This window comes from Siphateles boraxobius, unplaced genomic scaffold (assembly GCF_051911475.1).
Source record: "Siphateles boraxobius isolate OS27281-9 unplaced genomic scaffold, OSU_SipBor_1 102, whole genome shotgun sequence".
NCBI lineage: Eukaryota > Metazoa > Chordata > Actinopteri > Cypriniformes > Leuciscidae > Siphateles > Siphateles boraxobius.
The window spans coordinates 1,552,768-1,580,000 of NW_027508703.1; the positions used below are offsets into that span (position 1 = coordinate 1,552,768).

At 41.0% G+C, this 27,233-nt stretch overlaps 1 protein-coding gene across 1 annotated transcript in view; it reads left to right on the forward strand.

The window, feature by feature from the left end:
- Positions 1-1,801: 1,801 nt before the first annotated feature.
- The window catches only part of ptprbl (protein tyrosine phosphatase receptor type B, like), an 88,660-nt gene continuing 63,228 nt past the window's right edge, over positions 1,802-27,233 (forward strand). The window contains exons 1-6 of the mRNA XM_077245538.1: positions 1,802-1,905; positions 5,768-6,166; positions 9,609-10,861; positions 12,344-12,611; positions 25,358-25,627; positions 26,834-27,100. Of these exons, the coding sequence (XP_077101653.1) occupies positions 1,854-1,905; positions 5,768-6,166; positions 9,609-10,861; positions 12,344-12,611; positions 25,358-25,627; positions 26,834-27,100 (2,509 nt within the window). The 5' untranslated portion in view covers positions 1,802-1,853. The remainder of the gene's footprint in view (positions 1,906-5,767; positions 6,167-9,608; positions 10,862-12,343; positions 12,612-25,357; positions 25,628-26,833; positions 27,101-27,233) is intronic.

Consider the following 27,233-nt stretch of genomic DNA (forward strand, 5'->3'; position numbering starts at 1 on the left):
GAAAAAGGCTAGAATAAACGTGTTGTTGTGTGTGCGGGCTGTATTAAGGGACTGGTAGCCTGTACGGAGGGCATGTATACATTTTGTGAGAATGTCTAGCGATATGGGTTGTCTGGTATCGGGACAGGTGGGCTGAGATTGTTGAATCCCTTTGATCCGGAGGGAGGTTTGTGAAAGGGACCAAAACCGGGGGTGCGATTGTCAGTGGAGGCAGCCTTACACTTGAATCGGCCTATGGGGCTTGGGGAGGTGGATTAAAAGAAGAATGAGAAGGAAAAGAAGGTTGAAAATGAGAAGAGGGGGCTCGTGCTGCAAGCGGAGGCAGCCTCACACTTGCTTGAGCTGCTGGAGCTGCAGGGCATTGAAAAGAGGAGGGGTTAGTAGCTGTCGCGAAAAAAGGTTGAAATGATTGGGCCTCCGTTGCCAGCGGAGGAAGCCTCACGCTAGAGTCTAGAACGGGTACTGAAGGCCGCTAAAAAGAAAAAGGATTAGAAACAGTGGGAGCAACAAACTGATATGCTGAGGGGGGTTATGCCAAGCTCTGCCAAGCTCGCTGAAGGCCTGCCGCTGCGGCCTGATGCTGGAAGCGAGCTGGATTTTGTGCGGTGAGATGATGGTGTTGTCGAGCGAGCTTTGCGGGCTTCGCTTTGCCTATTGGTCGTTTTGGGGGGCGGCGTGGACTCCAGAGAGAGGTTAGCTGGTTGCAAGGATACACAGAGGGCGTACAGTTCTGCTTTATTCATCCTTCGCGAGAACTAAACATCCGAATTGATCAACGCTTGCCTCAATCCTATGACTGTCCACTTCCCAATAGGTGGAATTGTTGGGACGATAGGAAGACGCCGGGGAGGAATTTTGATGTCTCGCCGGTGGAGACAAGGGCTGGCCTCGGCGTCTAGATGAGTTAGTAGCTGTTCGGGCAGACCGGTGGCTGCGTGAAGAAGTCTGGGGCTTGGTTGCGATGTCTCGCGGAGAAGGAGTGGTCATAGGGTTGGCAGATTGCGCCTGAGGATCCGGAGAGAGGTTGGACTCGTCGTCAGACGGGAAGAGCTGGAGTTGCGACATGGTAGCAAATAGGCCGAATCAATATGCTGTTAAACTTTCAACGAACGGAGGTAAGTTTGCTCTATATATACACCTCTTAACTCTTTGATTGGGTTGATTAACAGAGTGTGCTCCACTCGTGTCTAATTAGGTTTGATTATCTGAACGTGCTCCTCCCGAACTTGGTTAATAAAACATAATTTAGTTAAAATATCTTTTTTCCCCTTTACTGATGTCTGATGTTGTCCAAGTAAAGCTGGAAGGCCACTGGATCTCACTCAAAGCCCAATCCAGCATGTTTATAAGCCCGGTTAAATACAACACAACATGAGCTATCACAGTTAACACACGTTATTCATTAAATACGTTTAATACACTGAATTTCTCAGCAAAGACCGTGTATGTGTATGTTGTGGTGAGGTGGAATGTGTGTTCAGCCATTGTATTTTCCTGAAGGTAATAGAGATCTCTGAGGATCTGAAGATCTTCCAGAAATTTCTGCATGTCTTCAACTGGACTGAACTTCATATTGTATAGTATTTCAAACATGGCAAGCAGAGACCAGCTGTCGACACAGATTCAACTTCATATACTGTACCAATATTTAATAGCAAAGATGGCGTGCGGGTCATGATGTCCCCAAGGCTGGCGTCTGAGGCGTTTGCGTGTAAAGATCCCTGGACTGTCACTAGCCTCACACTATTGAATAGAAGGAAACGCCGGTCAGTGACTTTTCCTTCCCCTGAAAGAGAGTTTCCTCCTGAGCGCTCGAACCCTCAGTTGAGTCAGAGAAACTCACAGCCAGGAACATGGAAGCGCTCTTCCTCATCTTATTCACACTGGAGCGATTTTCTGCTTTGAGTGAGTATTAATATTATCAATCTGTACTCTTCTGGCTTGTTGAATTTGTTGGTTATAGGGAAAATCCAATTGAAAACCTGATCTGCTTTGAACTGTTGAAACTATAACTATAGCAGGTTAGCTGAACTGATCATAACATTAACAGTAATAACAGTATTAAATTCATTATTATTATTATGTACATTATAATTGTTGGCAATGTCATTATTTAACATTATGTAATGTTTTTTGGTAACACTTTACAATAATGTTTCATTTGTTAACATTATTGAATATATTAACTAACATAAACTAACTGTGAGTAATACATTTATTACAGTATTTATTAATCTTTGTTAGTATTAGTTCATAAAAATACAGTTGTTCATTGTTTGTTCATGTTAGTTCACAGTGCATTAACTAATGTTAACAAATACAACTTTTGATTTTAATAATGTATTATTAAATGTTGAAATGAATATTAACTAAGATTAATAAAAAGCTGTAGAAGTATTGTTCATTCTCAGTTCTTGCTAACTAAAGTAGTTAAGTAATGTTAACTAATGAAACCTTATTGTAAATCGTTACTGTTTTTTATTAATGGTTCTTTTATTATATTATATTAATTATATTATAATTTCTCAATCTTTTAAAAAAAAGTAATTCATCAGTTATTTTAAGATCAGTGATTGTAAAGCAGAATTCACTGATTAATATGAACCGTTAACACTGTTTGCTGTGCTGTATTGTAATCGAGAGTGTGTGTCGGTGTATCAGCTCAGGTCTGTATCAGGACGAGGCCTGAAGACTGTAGACTTCTACTGCTGTGAAACTCACCACAGATCTTACTGATTTCACTCATTTATTTACAGCTTTCATTTCTAATCTGTAATCTTTCACCCTCAAGTTGTTCCAAACCTGTATAAATTCTTTCTCTGCTGAACACAAAGGAATATATTTTGAAGAATGTCAGTAACCAGACAGTTAATGGACCCTATTGACTTCCATTGTAGGAAAAAAATACTATATAAGTCTATGGGACCCATCAACTGTCTGGTTACCGACATTATTCAAGTCCGCAAGACACGAGAGCTCAGCGCAGCAGTAAAACACGTCCATCTAGCACGCGGTTACATAGAAAAATAATGGAAAAGTAGCGCAGTGGAATGGAAAAACACCTTCTGAATGACTACTAAATATGCTGAAAAATCTAGAAAACACCCACTATATACAGATGCTATTGGCTTCTGATCGTGAAATTATTGTAATGGAATCTATAAGACTTTCTCACCTTAGACTTTCTTTACCACAAAGTGACCAAAATGATGAAGTTGGGTATTGATGTCAGTCCATAAAAAATTACAACTTCAGATTATGATTTATTCATATGTTATGCTATGTCCTCTAGTGTTCAAAAAATTAAAATGACATGAAATTATACTGTATGTATAGGCAAAAACAATGGGATTTTTTTTATTCACCAATCAATTTTTAGGTTTCAGGATTTTTTTTATCCAAACTTTGCATAAAGATAATTCTCAACTATGGTATATAACAGATTTAATTGATATACCATTTTAATTTATGCAATATATGGGTAAATTGCCCATAGATGTGTAGTTCCATTCAATACAATGTATCTGTACACTTATTGTGTTCTTGCAGAAACATGTAATGAAAAATAAGTGTAATAATGGGAGAAAATGTGGCATATTGACTAAATTATTGTCAGTCATTTTTAAAGACCACGGAGATGTTATCCTGGTGAAACCTCCAAACATTTGTTATCTCTGGTATCTAAATAAATAAATAAATAAATAAATAAATAAATATATATATATATATATATATCTATATATATATATATATTTAGACCACTTCTATTATTGATTGCTATGAGGATGTGAAGAGAGTGTCATCAATCAGTAGACCTATTACAAAAAGTGTTTATAAAAAATGGCCTATCTTTAACTAATGCACATCTTGAATAATCTTGAGTTAATGTGTGAACCAAAGCATTCATTAATGGATTAGTTAAGTCGTGACATAAGAACATCTTTGGAAATCATTGGAATAATTTATTAAAGCTGACAACCGAGTTGAAATCCACAGTCAGCTTCGAACCATTCTGGAAATGAAAACATTATTTACACTATTAGTTAATATAGATGTTAATCCGTGATGACACATTAAATTAATAGCAATTCCTATGTCTTAATCTTTAAATCAGCTAGACTCTCTAGGAGTTCCTGAGGCAGTATTAGTTTAGTTCTTCATGAGTCAGACAGTAATCTGTGCATTAGCTAAAGTCTCTCTGTGGTAAGTCCAGCTTTTAATGTTGTTTATATGTCTATGTGGAGTTTTTAATATGCTTTAAGACAAAAATGTGTACGTTCATAAGTCGACAGCATTGCTGAGTAGGGGAGAGCAGGGCACAACCTAACACATTTTGGTTCTGACTCAATTATAAAAAAAAGAATTAAGTTAGATTCATCTTTTTTTATGCAAGCAACATACACATCTCTGCCTACAAATGAACACAAAGTTTTTTTCTAGGACCTATCATTTTCGTACAGTTGCACATGTAACACACACAATTCAGTACTATTTTATCTGTATAGTTTGATATTGTTTGTGCATCTGTATAGATATCTATACATCCATCCCTCATCCAATCATCCTTCTATTATGGATCAATATCATGGATAGAGATATAGGAAAGGGCTGCACAGTTTTGCAATAAATAAACAAATAAATAAAATCATCAAATATTGTAATTGTAATTGAATTATATTTGTGTGTGGCAGCTGCATGCTAAATTATTATTAATAATAATAATAATAATAACAACAGTAATAATAATAAAAACGAGCTTAATTACATTTTAAAGGGTTTATTGCATGAAAAACAGGCTATATTTAAATAAATAAACAAGTGAACAATGCATAGTAAAAAAAAAAAATTCCAACATTGTTTGTGAAAGTCCAACAAAGTTAAATATATAAATAAATACTTAAACTTGAAAAGTTGTGTGGCTCCCTGTTTTCATTTCATTATCATTGTACACTTGGCGGTTTAGTTGTAACACTGTGCTACAACTAACCTCGCTGTGTAAAACATATTTTAAAAGCCTAGCTAACAGTTTCTAGGAGTTGCTGACATGTTTCAAAATGGTGCTGTTTTAGCTAACATGACAGTGATTAAGGTAATATAAAGTTAGATTTGGTGACGTACACACCCAACTCAGAAACCGAAAAAAAAGTATGATGAAAAATTTACTTGCATGGTGTCAAAACACTCTTTGTCCAGTATCTTTACGAAATTTTATCAAAACTTGCCACAAATCTCCGGGAGACCGTCTTCTGGCAGCGAGAGAAAAAGAGCGGAAACACAACCTGCTTGATCCTGACTACCTATGTAAAAGGTCCGTGTTACATTTAACCCCACGTTAGGTTGTGCCCCGCGCTCCCCTATTTTCTCCTTAAAACTGCAGTGAACCAAAGAACAGTTCAAAAACACAGTTGAAATCGCTGGTGTTTCTGATGTCACAAACTACCTTGTAACCAATCAGATCAACGTGTGATCGTCAACGAGTGGATCTCTGAGCTGAGTGATTGAGTGGAGGTGGGGCTCATTTGCATATTCATAGAACGCAAATACTAAATGAGGCAAGGGTGTCGAGTTACATTCAAGCTATTTTAAGCCATGAAGAATTTTTTTCAGGGAAAAAACTTTTAAATATCTAATTTTGATCAAATATGAGTTTTAAGGGATACCATTTTTGATTACAGGGGGACTTTAAGGATGAATTAATGCATATTAGTGCAGCCATATTGCAGTGTTAGCGAGTTACTCAGATGATCAATGTTTTCTCTTCTGGCAGGTGGCTTTCTGATAGCACACAATAAAGGCTTGTGTCTGAGCGCGCATGTGAGTGTGGTGGTGCTGAGGATGTGTGATATGAGCGACCCGTCTCAGCAGTGGATCTGGACCGGCGACAGGAGACTCAACCACACGTTGCTGTCCAGGTGCCTGTGGGGCGAGCAGAGCGCCGGCGTCCCGCAACACGCTCGCCTGGTCAAGCTCAGCGACTGCCACACCGCACCAATATGGACGTGCTACGACAGCCCAGGGGTCTTCGGACTGGCAGAGACGCCGCTGTTCCTGAGGAAGCAGGGCGTGCGGCTGGTGGTGCGCTCCGAGCAGAGGTACTCCGACTGGTCTATGATGACGGTGGACTCCGAAGGCCGACAGGTGACCGCGTCTCTCTGCCCCGACACAGGTCAGCTGACTCTCCTGCCTTCACATCTACACTTATGTCTATGGAAGCTTGTACCACAGAATTAAAAAAAGTAATTGCTACTTTTTTCCTCACAATTGTGACTTAATATCTTGCCATTCTGAGTTCATCTAAACTCGCAATTGAGGGAAATAAAGTCAGAATTGTGAGAAATAAACTCGCAATTCTGAGAGAAAAGTAGATTTAAAAAAAAAAAAATTTATTCAGTGGCTGAAACGAGCTGCCATCTGTTAACACGTGCCTATAGGCTGATTTGACTTGCTTTTGGCATTTAGCATGATGACCGAACAGTGATCAGGCCTACAGTCTAATACAGGACAGTAATCAGTGAGGTTACTAACAGTACCTTGATGAATTTATATTATTCTTGTATAATAATATAATGTATGTATTTATGCTGTCCATATTGTTAAAGTACATTTAGGTTTCAACTCAGACTCATTGGAAACACAAAACTCTACCTACATTTTTGCTAAACTTGCTATACAAATCCCTGCCGTTTCCAGCTGAAATTAAAAGCCAACGACTTGTATTCCTTTTCACACAATTAATAAAGATTATGACCTCACTGTGTTATGACCTTTAAACTATGAGATTTTGAGGTTTGCATCACATACGTGTGTATTTTTTCTTTAGAAGACAGTAAACTGATGTGAAGTGCTGGAGTTTTAGTCTCTGAAACACCAGAAAAGAGCTCAAAGACTTCAGATCAAATGGCACGGCTACTTCAGCATGTGTGTTTTATCTCACGTTTGCACTATCGGTTAGGTTAAGTGTAGGTTAGTATGTTATTTTCAAAAGCTATGGAGCGTTAATCTTTTAGCACCACTTGTTTTTTTACTGCTGCGATACATACAACAACCCACGTTATAATAAAATTAACACTCACATCTTGAAGCACATGAGAAACCAGTCCAATTGTGTGGCGGAACATCAGAGGCAGGTGACGTCACGAACGAGGAAACTATAAAGCCTGCCCAAAACAAAGCAGCGCTAGCTTCTTTGTCTTCAGTAAGTGCCCACTAAGCCAGTAAGAACAACATCATCCTTGGTGGGAAAAGCTTATTCAGCTGCTCGTCAGGCTGCAGCATTCTTTCACACTATATCGCTGCTACAGGCCTACCAAGCTGTATCGTTAGGAGATATGGATGAGGGTGGGGGTATCGGCCCTGAAGCAGTTTGTGAACCACAGATCTATCTCTCAGGGCCACCAAGGAGACAGCTAAGACCATTGGCCACTCTATGGCAGCCCAGGTGGCCACTGAGAGGCATCTGTGGCTCAATTTAAGTAAATAAGGGAAAAAGACAAGAACTTCCTTATGGATGCACCGCTGTCACCTTCTGGCCTCTTCGGCGACACTGTAAATTCAGTCGTCGAGAGGTTCCAGGAGGTAGCCAAACAGGCGGCTGCATTTCAGAAACTCTTCCCCCGTCGCTCTCATATCTCCGCCAGCTCATCTAAAGCCAGCTCAAACAAAGCCAAACAAAAGTGCAACCACAGCCTTCAAACCCACCCCCGGGGGTTTCAGGGCGAGGCATTTTCCGGTGAGCACATATCTCAGTGTCCAGCCAGAAACATAGTGGTCCTGTGATGCCCGCCCGGATGCCTAGAGTAGTCAGTTCGGTCGTTCCCTGCCGGTTCACCGTTACAGGCCGTTGGGCTGATTGCGCAACGAAAACCAGAAGCCAGTCTCGACAGGCTGGTACCTCTAGTAGAATTTTGTGGCAGCGTGGAAGCTACAACCAAATGTTTCTTGTTGGGTCTTGAAAACTATAGAAAAGGGGAATGGAGGCTCCGCCCCGAGGTGGTGGAGCAGAAACGCATTGTCTTCGGCCAGACAAAAATGTATCTGTTTGCGTCTCGAGAGACGTCTCACTGTCCACTCTGGTTCTCCCTCACGCATCCAGCTCCTCTGGGACTGGATGCTATGGTACATAGATACATTGAACATTGAACGCTTTTTCCCCAATCACTCTGCTCCTGGGAGTTCTGGAGAGAGTTGGCAGGGGCCAAGTTCGCCAACTTCTAATAGCCCCGCAGTGCCTGGGCCGAGAATGGTTTCCTGATTTAGTGTCTCTCCTCGACGGGCCTCCGCTCAGAGTGGGCTTGGCCTCTGAGGGGGCCCAGTTGGACCCAGATAACTGCCCGGTTTGTACAGTGCTGGAGTTCCTGCAGGAGGGGTACACTGCAGGTCTATCCCCATCCACTTTAAAGGTCTATAGGTGCTTAACACATTCCTTTGGGTGGAATGTCTTTGGGTAAAGACCCTTTGGTATCTCGTTTCCTCCGTGGTACTCTGAGGCTGAGGCCTGCATTTCGTACCAGGGTGCCGACATGGGATCTGGCCATTGTGCTTCAAGGCCTTTCCCTGGCTCCCTTTGAGCTCATTGAAGAGGTTCCGGACAAGTTTCTGACCTAGAAAACTTTGTTCCTCCTCGCTATCACTTCTCTTAAAAGAATAAGAGATTTGCAAGTACTGTCGGTCTCATTCTCATGCTTGGAATTTGCCCTAGACTAGGCTATGTTCCTATGGTCCCCACTAATGTGGCTAGATTTATTCTGCTGCAGGCCTTCTGTGCTCCTCCTTTTCAAAATTCGGACCAGGAAAAGAATAACCTGCTGTCCCCAGTCAGGGTGCTAGATGCTTACTTCCACAGAGCTGCCCCTGTGGTGTAAATCTGAACAGTTGTTCGTGTTTCGGTCCCCCTAACAAAGGGTCCCCAGCATAAAAGCAGAGAATGAGCAAGTGGGTGGTCGAGGCTATGTCACTTGCTTATGAGTCGGTTGGACAGCCTTCATCTATGGCTGTCTGTTGCCACTCTACTAGGAGTATGGTGCCCTCCAAGGCCCTTATGTCACGAGTTGCCCTCCAAGATGTCCGTGATGCGGCAGGGTGGTCCTCACCGCACACATTTGTAAGGTTCTACTCTTTATACCCTGACTCATGAATTGTGACTTTATATCTCGCAATTCTGACTTTATATCACTCAATTGTGACTTTATATCATGGAATTCTGACTATATAACACACAATTGCGACTTTATATTACGCAATTCTGACTTTGACACACAATTGCGACTTTATATCATGCCACTCTGACTTTATAACACGCAATTGCGACTTTATATCATGCAATTCTGACTTAATATCTCCCAATTGTGTGTCACAAAGTCAGAATTGTTAGATGTAAACTCACAATTGTGAGATAAAAAGTCACAATTACCTTTTTTATTTTTTATTCTAAAGCGGAAACAAGCTTCCATTGGTTTTGCACCATTATAGACGACTCAAGGAAAAAGACCTCTTAAAATACACAATAGCTGTAAATTAAGGAATTACCATTTGGTGCCCATCAACTTTATTATGGTTTATGTTTGAAAAACACATGCTACATAATGCTAACATCAATCTCTTTCCATTAGGCCCATCCACAGTTTCAACAGTGAAATCCACAGGGGAAATCACCACTCGGACAGTCCCTCTCATGACCCAGCACATTGTCAGAAGCAGAACGAAACGGACCGCCACCACTGGTCTAGGTGATCTGACGGCATTCACAGCCGAAACAGACCTTAAGGAGAACTACACTCAAACGCTGGAGACAGAATCACCCTACGACAGCACTGATGTGTCCTCCACCGCTCTGATGGTGACCAGAACCCTTCATGTACCTCAGAATATTACCCAGAACAGACTTCATGTGAGCTCAGATGTATCGGAGCAGACACATAACCCTCCGATTTCTCAGGAAGGGTTCACTCTCTCCACAACGGATGCTGAGCCTTCAGTTTCCTCTGATGCAAGGACTGAAGCTCAGACCGCTTTAGATGCTCACACAGGATCGTCGGACGGTAACAGCATCCACACTGAAGCAGATCACGCATCGACTGAGTGCTCAACCAGTAGTTTACCACTGTCAAACACAGATGGCACATGGACAAATGCCACAACCAGACGCTCAAAGATCATCAAAGACATTCAGACCATGTTGCCATTCAAAACCAGAACGACCCGAGCAATTACTGAAGTTCTTACCAGTACGGATACTAGATCTGCTCCAAATTCAGGCACCAGTTCTGCTAGAGTTAGAGCGAGTTCCACAACCTCCCAGACGGCCCCGTACACATCTACACCTGCCCTGGACACAGACACATTCACATCAGCGACAGCGACTACTACTACAGCTGTAGAAATCAACACATCTCCCACCGTCATCATCAGCACAGCTGCTCCCAGCACCACAGCATCACCTCCTCCAGTGTCTACAGTCACTCCTCCAGCGTCTACTGTCACTCCTCCAGCATCTACAGTCACTTCTACACCGTCAACAGTCATTCCTACAGTGTCTAAAGTCACTACTCCAGTGTCTACAGTCACTCCTACAGAGTCTACAATCACTCCTACAGCATCTACACTCACTCCTCCAGAGTCTACAGTCACTCCTACTGTGTCTACACTCACTCCTACAGCATCTACATTCATTCCTACAGCGTCTACAGTCACTCCTACAGCGTCTACACTCCTTCCTGCAGCGTCTAGATTCACTCCTACAGTTTCTACAGTCACTCCTCCAGCGTCTACAGTCACTCCTCCAGCGTCTACAGTCACTCCTCCAGTGTCTACAGTCACTCCTACAGCGTCTACAGTCACTCCTACAGCGGCCTCCACATCAACGGTGAGCATTGACTCATTCATCTGCCTATAGTCCTGTTTTGTGTTTGCAAACAGCGATGACGTTTTTGTGGGCGGAGCCTACCTGGTGGCACAAAATTACAGTTCTGCAGTAGTATTCTGTGGAAGCCACGGAATAAATTCATTTAAAAAAGTTATATCTTAAGCATCAATCTTGAGACACTGAAGACTGGAGTAATGATGCTGAAAATTCAACTTTGATCACAGGAATATATTACACTTTACTATATTGATTAATTGCGACTTTTTATCTCAGAATTGCGGGATATAAAATCAGAATTGCAAGAAATAAACTCGTAATTGTGACTTTTTTTCTTGCAATTCTGACTTTATAACACGCAATTGTGACTTTATATCATGCAGTTCTGAGATAAAAAGTCAGAACTATGAGATAAAAAGTCAGGACTGTGAGATAAAGTCACAATTGCGTGTTATAAAGTCAGAATGTGTTTATTCGAGTCACAATTGCCATTTTTACCATTTATTCTGTGGCAGAAACAAGCTTCCATAGAAAACAGCTGTTTTACATTGTCATAATATTTACCAATTTTACTTTTTTTTTAAATTTTTAATCAAATCTGCAAATAAGGAACTCCCGCACACTATCGGCACTTGCAAGTTAATATTAAAAAAAATGTATTAGCAACGTAGCCACCCCAGTGACATTCCATATGTTGTACTGCCCTGATCGGCCAGTCCATATGTGTAACTCCCACATGTTACCTCCCTAAGGGCAGGATGTGGCTTCCGTAGCGTTCCTCTCCCCCGGAAAGGGCACGCTTTCCCAGTGTTATCCAAGAGTTATACTGTATGGGTTATACGGAACAGCAGTATGAACTCTCTCTAGGTATGTCTTCCGCCCCAAATAATTGGGGGTCTGAGAGACTTAGGTAACGTTGAAGGTGACCGACTGAAAGGGAACGTCTCAGTTACGTATGTAACCCTTGTTCCCTGAAGGAGGGAATGGAGATGTTAAGTCCTGTCGCCATGATTGCTATACCATCGCTGCTCGGCTGAACACCCTCAGCTCCTCAGCGTAAAATAAAGGTGCGTGTATCCATTCCGTATTTATACCCACGCTGTGGGGAGGGCGTGAGATACAAATCTCGCACGAAAATGTGTATTGGCTCGTTCTGTAAACACTTGAAGATGATAGGGCTCCCCGAAGTGATCCCAATTAAGTTGACACTTCGAAGTAACATCTCCGATCCCTCCTTCAGGACATGGGTTACATACGTAACCAAAACAGCAGGAAAATCAGTGCTGCCGTTCACATCAATCAATACATTTACATTACATTCAAGGTTTACACTTCATCAGTTCATGCGTTCCCTGGGAATCGAACCCATGGCATTTCTAGCAGAACACTCTTCTGTTTGAGTTCCAGAAATATTATCAAGATCATCATAGCACTAGTAAATATCAGTTTCTCTTTAACGTTCTGCTGTATGTTTGTTGTTTGCAGCTTGAAACGGCGGTGGCCGTCAGGTGTCTGGTGAACGTTACCGCTGCCAGTATTCATATGGATTATTGTATAATCAATTTCACAACACCTGGAAAATCCTGCAGCTTTATCATGACGGATGCTTCTCACTTCACAAGCTGTTCTGAAGACACAGAGCGACCCCACCGTTACACATGCCGGATAGTGGGTCTGATTCCCGGTGAGACCTATGTGTTTGAGATCATTTCCCAGACGGACAGTGCTCGCTTAAACATCACAGTTCATACCGGTAAGACCCTTACATTCCTTCAGACCTGTAGTGAATCAGAAGGTGCCTGTGAACAGAAGTGTGTGGAAGTGTCTTTTCAGTGCTGTATGTTTGTTTTTCTTGCTGACATTGATCCGCTGGAACACATAGTTCTGACAGATGTGATGAAGCTCCTGCGTTCACACAGTGTCTGTGAGCGTCTGTAGACGTGCGGTCTTTAAGCGTTTGGCACTGGCGCAGAACAGTGTGTTCTCTCTCTCTGACTCCAGTTTCCTCACTCAAGGCATGATCAGCTGCAAAGACGATAACAGAAAGAAACCATTTTTTCTCCTGTGAGTTTTTCTCTGAACAGATATCATTATGCGTGAACTCTTCCGTTAACGGTAAAAGCAGCGGTCATTAGCGTGGTGTGGGTAAAAGCTACTCAAAACGTAATCAGTTACTAATGTTTTCTAGATTTTAACTCCTCTAAATAGTTTCAACATTCCTAATTTCTTAATCCTCAATGTATAATATACAGTATAAACTATAAACAAGAATAGAAATCCAATTGTCCTCATAGAACATAAATTATTCTGCATATTATTGTATGAATAAATTATAACAGGTACATTAACAGTTTCAGGATTTTCAAACAGATTTCAGAATTCCTCATGTAGGCATTTCTTATAAATGTCTGCCAGTGTCTCACATTAAGTAGAAGATTTTTTAGTCTATTCCTCTATATATAGCCATTTAATGTTTTTTTATTGCCTTTTTACCATTTTAGTAGTCATAAATTAGTTATCATTTGAAAGACTAAACTCAAAAATCATCCTGTGAAAACAGTTTTGAATTTGTAGCCTATTTTAAAACATTTTAGCAGCTTTCATCTTTATCTATACACTGGTTTTCAAGCAATTTTAGTTCAAATAATTTTGATAATATATATATATTTTGTATAAAATAAAAAGTTCAGTACATTTGCTTGACGGTGAACCTAGACATCTATAACCTGTGTACCCTTACATTTTTTGAAGCTTCACTTTCATCAGCTCTGTGTTCCAAAGCCTTCATGAACTACAAGCGTTTCACTTCAGATCTGTTCTCAGAAGGGCTGGTGACAGTGAACAGGTGAACTGTGTTTACTGGAGGGGTTTCTTTCATGTACGGCCCACTTATCTGGGCCCGTATTTATCAAGCCTCTGAGAATTACTCACAGGAACACTGCTAAGAATTGACTGAAGAGTAAAAAAATTCTTGCCTCAAAGCTGCGCTTAAAAGTAAGTTATCAAGCATCTCAGTCGTAATTTAAGTGAAGTGTAGGACTAAATCTTAAGTGTCAGTCTTAGAGATGATTCACGACACTTCGTTCCCTGTGTCACAAACGGGATTTTAGATGACGACATTGCATGGACCAATCACAGAATAGATTTCCTTATTTAAGAAGATTCTCTGATAAATTCACATTGAATGGTGAAATTCCTAAGAGGATTTTACACACATTTGACAATAAATAATTTTCAAGAGAATACATCATGATACACCAACCCAATCTCATGAAATGCGTCTCTATAGCATGCATTGTGTTTACCATGCAATTTATACACGAAAATTAGTTTTTACGTTCATATTATACGTACTGTAAACCCCTTGGATAGGATTATTGGTGTGGGGTACGTGGGTATTACACGCCATAAAGTGCGTATCACATTTCTGCATATATATTGCACAATACGTATATATACGATACCGTTTGATTTACTGCTCATCGTCAAACATTCAATGTAGGTTGAGCACTATGTTCGTTAGGTGTAATCTTACTTCTCGGTATCAAATTACGCCAATCAACGTTTTTGTGCAACTGACTTTGAAAAAATGATGAAAAAAAATAAAATTGACACTAACTTGTAAGACTAGTCTTAGCGGTTTATGCAACCGGCCCCAGGACTTAAACTTGGCCCTTCATTTCTGTGTTTTCGTCTGATTCCTCTCTGGATCTGCTTGACGTCGGAACTGAGGCTGAACCACTCGACCTTTGACTTGATCTGTCCAGGACACATTGTTCCAGAAGTCCTGCTTCTTCCTCCTGTCCTCCTGTGTAGACGGGACTGGTTTCCTTCTACTGGTTGACTGTCACACATTGACACCGATTGTAGAGCGCCTGCAGATCCCCGCAGGCTCTTGGAGTGGATTTAGGGATGAGCTCCCTTAACAGTCACTGTCAAAAAACAACGAAACTTAGTACTTCCTTCTGAGACGATCCAGCTGATGTTTGGAGATCTTTGAGATCTTTGCATGATGGAACTATGAACTTCAACGCTCATGAACTAGACTGGTTTATTGAGGTTTATATAATGTGTGGCACTTCTCTTTAAGAATGTCGTAATTGCACTTGATTCTACTAATTTGTGCACCTCATTTTAATTCTATATAGGGGTGTACAAATTTAAAGTATTTTTTGTTACACTTTATTTCGATGGTCCCACTTAAGAAATTCTAATAACTACAAGTAACTTTGCAACTACATGTCAAATAACTTTCATTAATGTGCAACTACATATCAAGTAACTCTCGTTAGAGTATTATCAGACTGTTAGGTTTGGGTTAGTAAAATACGTTGACATGTAGTTGCAAAGTTACTTATAGTCAGTAGAATCTCTAAAGTAGACTATCAAAATAAAGTGTTACTCTTTTTTCAACCTGGTCTCAAACTTATAATAATTTGTCAGTTGGAAAAATTGTAAGACGTGAGTTTGTGCGAAATGTAGTTTTACTCCTATTGCACAGATTAATCAATTCATCAGTCCACCAACATGCTTTCAAAACTAACTGACACCTGATCGTGTTCCAGTCAAGCCTAACCTCTGACCTCTGACCCCTGACCCTATGTCTGATGACTGTAATCTGAGCAAACTCACTAAACTTCATTTAGAGTGAACGTCAAGCCAATAGGAACCGAGGCTGCCATTTTTATATTCTTAGTCATCTGAAGCCACTCAGCAACTACCTTGTGTCTGTTGCAGTAAACTCGTCCGTGAGGTGTGTGTGTGTGTGTGTGTGTCTGGGTCGTGCAGTGTTACTGCCCTATGAAATATGAGTCAAATTTGACTACAAATAAGCTTAACTTTTTTAAATCTGTGACTGTAGTACTGTATATTTTTACACATGCTGAGTTACTGTAGCTTTTTCAGACAGGGACCAAGGCTTGTCCTTGATGAGACAGCGTTTGCTTATTTAGCACACCGTAATGTATAGCTGAAGCATACAATGACTGCAGTTCCCAGCATGCACTGCAGCACAAATAAATCAAGCCAGTTGTGGCTTTACTGTTCGCTGTACTTTTTGTAGCATTAAAATGAAGTGCATCTCTTTCCCTAAATGTGTGTTTGAGTGTCTGCGGTTTATATGGTGTCTGAGAACAGCATATCAGTCTACAAACAGCCTTGAATTGCTCAAACTGATGGTGAAAATGGAAGTAAACAACTCAGATTCAGATTCATTATTTAAATTAACAAACTAAACAGCTCACTTTTTAAATGTTTTTACACCAAACAGTTATATAATTCCTGCTGTGATTTATGTGCACACAGTTTACACCGGTACAGTCGTCATGTTCCACAGGACGCAGAAACACTTTTACTCCTAAAGGCCATCAGCTGTTTTATCACTTTTTCCAGGATATTTTCAGCTCGCCTCCTCCCTTCCTGCTTTACCAGACGACCCGCCTACACATCCTGCTGTTTACTGCACACACACACACACACACACACACACACACACACACACACACACACACACACACACACACACACACACACACACACTAGAGTCGAAGCCATTTGTTTAGAGAATAATGGCTGGCTGATGAAGTTAATGGCTGGCTAGCCGGCTCAGCCGAAACCTAAATGGCTGCTGCAGCCGCCAAACTTTTCATAGCTGCAAATGGCTGAAGCTGCCACTTCATGTCTACAGATGTCTATGTTATACTGATTTACTAGATCTCAATATTTCCTAAATGTGTATTTCTGACTTTTTTTCACCACAAGTCTGAAAGAAGACATGTTATTGAAGACAAATATACAAAAATCTCAAAATTGACCAGTAAAAAACAACGTTTTTGCCTGCCGTGTCTCGCCTTAATATAAACACACACTGTTATCAGTATTATTTTGGACAAAGTTTTGCACTTTTCACTTCAATGTACACTGAAGCATGCGTCGTGAATTAGCAATGTGGAAACGGTGGTTTGTTACTGCAGTAATATCACGTTCAGTGCTATAAATCTCTCCGTTCCAGAATATTTGGTTCATAACATCAATCTTTGATTCAGGTGTTTGTGCGACCGTGCCCTGAAGATTTAACAAAAGTCTGGCTAGGCCTAAGTTAAAAAAAAAAGTAAGTAGTAATTAGGAAAGTATGTGAGAAATGAGATCCAAATTACCTTGCTTGCTCCTTTCCGCCATTTCACCTCAGTGCGAGAAAAAAATGCATCGCTTCTTCTGTACGGAAAACGAGCAATTTTAATTGGTTGTCTGTGTATCGTAGCAACGAGCACAAGACTGTGCTGTTATGAATCCAGTTGGAAAATAGATCTCGTGTATTGTTTATATATTTCGTGTGTGTATGTCTCTATGTGATAGAATTATTATTTGATGCAAATAATTCTAGCTGGCTCAGCCAAACTTTATTAGATGGCGGCTCAATTTGGATAACGAAATTATTGGCTGGCGGCGGCTGAAATTCTAAATGGCGCAAATGATGGCGGCTTCGGGGTCTAACACACACACACACACACACACACACACACACACACACACACACACACACACACACACACACACACACACACACACACACACACACACACACACACACACAAAAAGTCATAAACAAAAATCTGAAAATTCGTCAATATATATATATTTTTTTGCGCAGCATTTGGTGTGTAGCCTACAGTTCAAATTCAAATTTTGGTGTTCAGCTTTGCGTTTTAAAAATACAACTACTGTTCATCATTTTTATTTTTTCAATATACGGGTTAAAAAAGGAAAAACGAATGGGTACACGGACCTAACTATCATACGGACACTACTATACGGACAAGACTATCAAACTTCGTCTACAAATACATTATTTGAAATATTGAATAATATAAGGGTCCGTGTATCTTTTGTTCATTTGATTTTCCTTTCAGAAAAAGGAAGAAAAATTAGAAAACAGTTCCTTTTTCGTTTTTTCATTTTTTACAAAAAAACTTTTTCGAAATTGAATAAACAGCTTGAATATTCGATTTCTACACGTGGGCGGGAAACGCCCCTTTCCTCCGATTCGTCAGCCGAAGATCAAACTGTTCTGTCATCAGTCCTTCCTCGGTTCCTCGGCAGAATAAGAGTCCTCCGCTGCTGATGCGCAGACTCTTATCTCATTTAAACAACTACATTTCATCTTTTTCTCATCAAATAACCAGACTAACGATTGGCTCGACACAACCCGTACCGGGGAAGAGCCTATACAGGGCTTTCTTCTGTGTAGATTTCAATTCACCTACGCTTTCCATCAGCTTGGTACGGCAGGGTAAAATAATAATAATAAATTAAGATATAAATCTATATAGGATTCAACTCCCTCATTAAGTTGGAGACTTGCCGCCACCTACTGGTGGTGTTAGTTTCATAGTTAAAAAGTAGACTTATTTAATTGTTTTCAATCATTTTATATTCCTACATTAAAATTTGACATTTAAAACATTAATTTCTTAACATAATTTATGCAATTATAATTTGCTGTGTAAATCCATACATGACATGCCTAAACAGCCTGTGTCAATCCAAAAAGGGATTTTATTGATACCGACTTCCTTTTATTTGGTCGTACTAGCCATACACCATGTCTTTGCATTCTGATTGAATTTGTTGACAGAATTTTAGAATCTGACATAAGAGGACAGATAGCCATGACAATGAATTTAAAAATACTGTTTTCTCTTGCTTTATTATTATTATAAGAGTTTTGATCTTCTCTCAACCGAGAGAGCACATCCTGCATTATCTTGTATTATAATGACTAAACTTTGACTATAGGCATGTTACATATTAATTGTTCTAGGAACCTCAAAGCATATTTTAAGTTTTGTGTAATATGTGCTACTCCATAATGATGTTTGTAGCGTAAGTAGGGCCCAAACATGAACTCAGCCAGGGGCCCAGCCCCCTGAGTCCTGCCCTGGCTGCAGTACTGAACGCTTCCACTGGGGGAAATTCGTCTCCCATTCATTTTTGACCGCAAACAATACAAGTGTGACTATTTTTTTCAGGACCATTTAACCTTTTCGAATCATGTCCGTGATTTGTGTGTTTGTGTGTGTTAGGGCTGCACAATATATCGAAATATCGCAAATGTATTTATCGTGATCGGCTTGCAATAACTGGGTTATGAACAAAAGACAGAGAGAAAATCACTCTGCTCTTGGCTGAATAACTTTTGTAGCTTTAATAAGAATCAGTATATATTTAATTCATACAGTGAAAACTAAGCAGCGTTTTATATTTACATGTGATTATTCAGTTTCTGTTGTTAAATAATCCTAATGTAGGATAACCTGAAACCCTGAACCCTGTGGTTTACACTGATGTTAAAATAACACTTCTTATGCTACAGTAAATCACTGATGATCTTTCAGAAGCTGCAGGGATGTTTTCTTGTCACAAAAAGAATGTGAAACACATGGTTATATAATTTTAAATTATATTTACGTTTATTTTACACACTTTAAGCATTATCATATCGCATTATTTAATGAGTTATCGCATATCACACTTTGCTTCACTATTGTGCATCCCTAGTGTGTGTGTGTGTGTGTGTGTTCACGCAGCAAGTGCCAAAACCTTTACCAAGTTTTGTACCATTCAGGAGTAAAAAATTAAAGGTAAATTTTCGTTCAAAAATATAAAATCAACATTACTTCTATCTGAAACCAGTCGCTAAATATGGAAGTTTTGAGTCTCAGACCTTTCCGACGATACGTTTCGTCAAGATTAGAAAAATATTTGATTATAAATAGTTCAGTAAAATTAGCAACATTTGAAACATGACTCCGCCCACTTGTTACACCAGTTTGACGCTGGGAGAATGAAGGGACATGTTTTTAAATTAACCAAATTAAGTTTGCTGATGCATCTTTCACGCTCTATGGCAAGCAGGGTGGACATATAATTACTGGACATATTAGTGATTTCTTAAGTTATTCACGCCTGTCGGCTGTGTGCGGACGTTGTTTTGTGACGCTATTTTGTATTGAAGTCTATTGGGAAGTCTAGATTATTTCCCCTAAAAAGTGGCGGTGACGAAATCGACAGTTAAAGGGTCATGAAACCCCCCTCTTTCAGCTCCAGTCTAGCTCACAATGTTTTTAAAAATGCAACTTAAATGGGCATGGATGGCTGTAAGGAGAAGGGAGGGAGTGTGTGTGGACGGCTGAGAGAAGAAGGAGGAGTGTGTGTGGTGTGGCACGGTGGGGGGTGAGGGGGGCTGTCATCGCCAGTGGCTCATGCATATCGACTGTCACTAAAAATCAGTGGTAAAACCTGAGGAAATGCTAGATTTTTTTTGTAGCTGGCAAAGGCCAAGTTAAAGTCTAATGAAATACACTGACACTTTATTATTGTCCTTTCAAAAGTAACTGAATGCCCTGCTACATATATTATCCTACAGTAATCGTAATTCTATTTAAAACATATTAATGTATATGTATAATTATAATGTCATTATAAAATATATAGTTGTTTATATACACACTATAAATGCATATATTTGAAAATAATTAATGTTCCGCTTTGAAAAAAAAACCTTACATGCATACTAGCCTATAGATCTACGCGCCCCCTGAACCCCAATGACTTATATATTTAATTACTCGAATTAAAGTAACACCAGGTAACTTTTGCTCTCGGGGTCCCCCTACAGTTGGGAAACAGTATTGTCCTCTACTACTGTCGTAAACTCTGTCATCGTGCATTTGTTGACAACCAATATAGCCCTGAACACTGTAGGAGGAGGTCACATGCAGGTGTTCTGCTTGCGTCGCGTGTGAAATGTCTTCATCCCAGGTACAGTGGCATATATTTCAGCATATATTTCATATGAATATAATTTCATGGGTTTTATTTTTTTTCTAACGACAAATGATCGCGATGATCACGTTTACAAGCAAGTGTCATTATAGTAGCCTAGTCTATTGGTTACCGTTTTACTGAATCTATATGATACTTCAATGCAATGTTTATGATAATAACCATATATCGTCAATATTATAATATCAAGCTACCATAAATAAATCTGCAAATTTTACAAATCGATTTGCATTATAGCTTGAGGCAAGACAAATAATCATTTCCTGATTCATGAAGATAAACGAGGATAAGATAGCTTCCGTAACATAGTCAGGCAGACAAAAAAACACCCCAGACTACGGGGTGTCATTGGTTGTTGCGTTAAATGTTACCCAGATACAATAGTGCTATTTTCTGATTGGCTAACAACACCAGACGAACAACACCAGAGGAGACGCGCTTGAATTCATGCCTGTTCCACAGTGAGAGCGGCGCAGCCAGAGTTTTGGGCGGCATATTAAATATATTACAAATAGTTTTTCAGCGTGAGAAATACAATGTGTGGCGGGAGAGCGTGACAAGACCGAAATGAGTGACTGTCACGCTCAATGCGTGACACTTGACAGCCCTGCGATTTTAAGGAAGTGGGGGTGGTGGTGGAAGTGACGTATATGCCGTAAAGCAGTCGAGTTTTGTAGTTCTCTTTGTTCGCCGGTTACTACCCGAAACCCGAAGTTTAAAAGTACAATTAAAAACGCTACAGACCCCGTCAGGCTATGGCAGACGTGTCATTCAACATATTGTAAGTCGATGTACCATCACAAGAGACTTGGAAATAAATTATGAAGGTTGAAAAGTTACCTGGTGTTACTTTAAGCATACAATTGAGGTATTATCGAAATATCAAAAATTTTAATAACGAGTGCTTATTTAACTTAAGGCAAGTAAAACGATCAGGGTTACATGTTTGCTGCTCACATATAGTTTAGATGTGTCCGTGGTTGATGGCCAACCAACCGCCCGGAGCCGCTGTTTAGCCCTGGCAGCATCGCGGGGAAACATATTCAACGCACTTGAACTTCTGCACCAGGAAAACAAACACTTGCGTCCAGTGGTTAAAGTGGGATTTGGTAGGTGGGGGAACCCTCAAATTTTGTGTGGGTGCAACAGGGAAAAATGACTCACCGTGGGACAACATATTGAGTATCGTGGTATAGCAATACTTTAAGGGACAAGAGTGTCACTGTGGCACCACCACAATACTTATTTACTTGATATTTTATTGATTTTATTTTGGTCTATCAACACTGATATGATGACGATACTATGTTAAAATTGCTGAATACTGGGCCAAAAATTGAGCCCTGGCACTGTAGCCACACCAGCCCACATTACCCCCCACCGCCATGTGCATTATATGTGAGGTAGTTAGGGGGTCAGGGGCATGCTCCCCCGAGAAAATTTTGATTTCTCTGACCTACATATGTGCAATTTAAGACTTTTGAAGGCCAAAAAAATGGATAGTAAATAGCTTTAAAACCATGTCAGTGTGCATTAGATTATTTGTCAATACCTGCTCTCTCCTCATCTTCATCTTTCTTTTTCTCTCAGTCTCCTTATCCGGCCGTATTTCTTCCCCTCCTAAAGCTGAACTCTGACTGATAGTCTTTTCATTTTCGTCTGTGTCAGTGAAGAAAGTAAACATAGGCTCAACTGATGAGTTTTATGAATAATTTTCTTAGATAAGTTAATTTACTCAAGGCTTCCAGATCAGCATTGCCAATAGGAACCTTCTACAAGCTTTGGAATTTGAAAAGTAATTTTAAATAATACAAATTATAGGCTACGTTTAACGCAGTTAGTGGAATTGGCAGATGTTCCCTTACGCTGTGGAAACGCGTCAAAGCATTCTCACCCCCAATTTCCACCAACTGCGGAACGGCTGCGGATCCGCTCCGGGACGGCGGCAGAGTCAATAGGTTTCCATTAAAGTCAATGTGTGTATTTTCACTGACTGCGGAACGGCTGCGTTCCGACTCCGTCCCAGCTCCGGCGACCGCAGCCCTCCGGAGCAGATGCGCAGTTTCGATTTTTGCCGGATGCCGGAGGCGATATTTTTTTTCACAGGATGGTAGGGGAAGACTCATGAATATTCATTAGGGAACTCATCCCTGATTGGTCTTAACACCAGTGACTGGTAGGTTTAGGGGCGGGGTTAGGGGTAGGTCATCAGACCCCCAGTGACGGGTAGGTTTAGGGGCGGGGTTAGGGGGTAGGTCATCAGACCAATCAGGCATGAGTTCCCTAATGAATATTCATGAGTCTTCCCCTACCATCCTGTGAAAAAAAATATCGCATGCCGGAGAGCGCCGCAGGAAGTCGAGCACAGAAACACAATAAAACATCCGGTAATTTTCTAAATGAAAATATACTTTTTCCTTTTGCAACAAAAACAATAGTTAACTTTATGTACACAGCATACTACTTTCCCAATATATTTAAAAAGGAACCCAAAATAAACATTTAGTATTTTATAATTTGATTATAAATATTGTACTAGAATCACAATAATCTCCACAAAAAAGGGAGATCAGCACAGAGTTGTTTCCCCTGTTCTCCTCTGGATGGAAACAAACTGTTGCTGTTTTTTTTTTTTTTTTTGGTTCTGTTTAGAAATGATATCCTGTTATATTGCGCGAAATCGTGTGTCCTCGTGACTTAAGCTGTCAGTCATGGACGCAGCCGTTCCGCAACAAAGCCGGATCTGGTAGGTATTGAAGGGCCCTGTCCCAAATGGCACACTCCGGACTTGTGGACTTCCTCAGAGTCCACACTTCGGTGACGTCATGTTGTGCAGACCTATAGGGCCCTTAGCGTGAGTCCCCGAGGGGGCATTGAGAGGTATTTTTGGGACAGACTCGATCGTCACGCCGGAAACAGGAAGAAGGTCTCAGCTCAGACGTCGAAGCTGAATAAACTAAGGTCATCTCATCAGTCCCTTTATTAGAAAAATATCACAAATATCATTAAAAAAAATTAGAGTCTTTAGCATCGAGAACATGATTTATTTTATTTTCCCAAATCTTATGTCCATGTGAACTACACAGCCTGCTTTTACAGTTCTATAATTGTATATGCCACCTGGGCATTAGAATAGATGTCATGGTTATGTAAATGATCAATACAGTTGTACATAATAATACATAATGTTCAATTTTAACACAAAATTAAAATGTAAATGAGTTGTATAGGTTTCAATATTCATACTACGTTTATATGACTCAGTAAAGCCATGACATTCGGTTCTTTTTATGTAATGAATAATAATGCGATCGTATTATTTAACACGCTATTATTATGTTTGAGATATCAACCACTGGTCGATAATGTTTGTATAAACTGTAAGTAACAACTGGTAAAATGTACTTCTATATCATAAAGCCATGTTAACAGTCCGTGAGCGAAATCTCCTCCCATCCGTTTTCTGATTGGCATTTCGCAAGTATTCCTGAGTAGTTAAAGTGCGTGGAGCCTGCATCTATGCTGGCTTCGCGGAAGACTGCTTCAAGGGTACAAAGGGGGCGCTGTTGAGCACACTTCAGAGCGTTAAAATGCTAAATGGGACGGCCTTCGGAACTCGTAGACTCGGCGAGCACGCGCAATTTAAGTCCACGAGACCGAAAGTCCGCATGAAGTGCGCCATTTGGGACAGGGCCAAGGACTGCGGAGCACGGAGCCAACACGCAGTGGAAATCCGGGGTCAGGTATAAATATGCAGCATTAATGCACGGTGATTTTGAACGAATATTTAATGTCGATAATGGTTACATAATGTTAAAACTAATCCTGCTATTGATATCTTAGACCGGGAGAAGACTCCCGACCCTATAGAACAGTGCAAGGGAAAGCAATGTCCGGCGGAATATCGAACATTAAACTAACTTTACCGCGCTCATTCACCGTGAGTGCGTTTCACGCATTTATAATCACTGGCGTTCAGCGGGGAGGAAGGGAGTTTGGTCGGCCAGTGAGTCGGCCCATCTCGGGACCAGTGAGATTCATTGAGATTAATTAATCTATTTATTTAATCATTTATTCGAGGTGCCGGAACGCAGTTCTGGACCGTTCCGGCCCACTTTAACCCCTGCTTGCGTCCCATGATTGGCTAATCTTCTAAGCGATATCACAGTTTGACATGTCTGTCATTGGAAAGATCCACGTGGTGTCATGAATAATTAAGAGTCAGTGTCTTCTCATAGGATATGAACACTCAGTCTGATTAATAATTATGAGACACCGATGAGTCATCAACGCACTAACATGATGAAGATTTTAAACCCGGAAGACGAAAATAGCGGAAAAAAACTAAAATGTAACCATTTTCACCCTACTATTAAATCTAACAGATGCTAACATTGTCTTCAATGGTGTTCAACACACATACCTCTGTTAAAATCTCAGAAAATTGGTTTAGGGTTTCATGACCCTTTAAGTTCCCGGATGTGCCGGTAGTACGTATGGTAACGCAATGTCGAATTTTCCAAAACTGTTTTCTTTTCACAGGATGAATTCAGAGTGTTTAGGCTTTCCAACTATCCCTAATTCATGGTGATTACTAAGAGGGACACTGACAGATACTGAATGCAATGATTTGAATGACTCTTGTCGTCCCTGTAGATCCTGCTCCCGTCACATCATTGACTCTGCAGAGCAACGGCAGCCAGGACTCTCTGGAAGCCGCCTGGACTCCTGCAGTCGGACACGTGGAGAGCTACCAGCTGTCTCTGTCCGGCTCCGGCTCCGGCTCCTCCGGCCCGGCCCTCACCCTGCCTGCAGGCGCCTCTCACTGGCTCTTCAGCGGCTTGACTCCCGGACACGTTTATCAGGTGTCGGTGAAGACGAAGAGTGGAGAACTAACAGCGGAGAGCAGGGCGACCGCAAGAACAGGCAAGAAACATGAGCATGAGCTGTGCATCACACACGCTGCCAGACACAACCCATTCAAAACCACTAGATACTGTATGACATGAATATATGAATAAAAACTGATTCATTGCAACTAAACAGGAAACATTTTGTAAAGGTTAAGATAAAACGCTCTAAAAACCTTAATAAAATTTGATATGCATTCTTATGCTGTTGAGAGAAAATTCTCCTGGAACAATGTTCTTGGAATATGTTTATGATGTTTTTACTTGATGAACGTTCTCATAACATTTTTGGAACAATAATGTTACTAGTTGAAGGTCATCATAATGTGAACAACATTCTCAGAACGTCCTTATGATGTCATTGGTATTTGGTGAATGTCCTTGGAATATTACAAATAAAAGTTGTTTAAATAACATTCTAATTATGATTTTATTGTTTTAGAAACATCACAGTTTTTAGAGCATAAGCGTGTTATCTGGCAGCCAGTGGTTGGCAGACAGAAATAAACTGAGACTGTGTGTGTGTGTGTGTGTGTGTCTGTGCATCTGCGTGTGTGTGTGTGGGCGCGTCTGCGTGTGTGTGTGCGCTTGTGTATGTGCATGTGTGTACATGTGTCTGTGCGTCTGTGTGTGTGTGTGTGTGTGTGTGTGTATGCATGTGTGTGTGTGTGCGCGTCTGTGTGTGCGTGTGTATGCATGTGCGTGTCTGTGCGTGTCTGTGCGTGTGTGTGTGTATGCGTGTGTGTGTGTGTGTGTGTGTGTGTATGCATGTGTGTGCGTGCGTGTGTGTGTGCGCGCGTCTGTGTGTGTGTGTGTGTGTGTGTATATGCATGTGTGTGTGTGTATGTGTCTGTGTGTGTGTACGTGTGTGTATGTGTGTGTGTGTGTGTGTATGCATGTGCGTGTCTGTGCGTGTGTGTGTGTATGCATGTGTGTGTGTGTGTGTACGTGTGCGCGTCTGTGTGTGTTTGTGTGTGTGTGTGTGTGTGTGTTTGTGTGTGTGTGTGTGTGTGTGTGTGTACGTGTGTGTGTATGTGTACGTGTGTGTGTCTGTGTGTGTTTGTGTGTGTGTGTGTGTGTGTGTTTGTGTTTGTGTGTTTGTGTGTGTGTGTACGTGTGTGTGTCTGTGTGTGTGTGTTTGTGTGTGTGTGTGTGTGTGTACGTGTGTGTGTGTTTGTGTGTGTATGCATGTGTGTGTGTGTGTGTGTGTGTTGCTCATCAGCTCCAGGATGGCCGGCTCATCTGAGGCTGGAGGCCCTGAATGAGAAGATCCTGCGCTTGTCCTGGTCTCCTCCTGACGGCAGCTGGGATGTGTACCGGATCCTGCTGTTCGACGGCTCGTCTGTGCTGGCAAACCGCACCGCGGACAGGAGTGCGCTGGAGCTCAGCTTCACGAACTGGACTCTGGTTCCGGGCCGGCTGTACCGGGCGTCCGTCAGCGTGGAGAGCGGGGGTCTGAGCTCGACCGCACACTGCCACGGGAGACTAGGTGTGTGACTGATTCAACCGCTGCACTGAAACTGCACTAGCCAACAGGGGCCTAAAGGAAGTGTGCTTAATTCACATTCTTCAGTCGACAAGAAATGAAGGTTTTTGAGGAAAACACTCCAGGATTTTCTCCA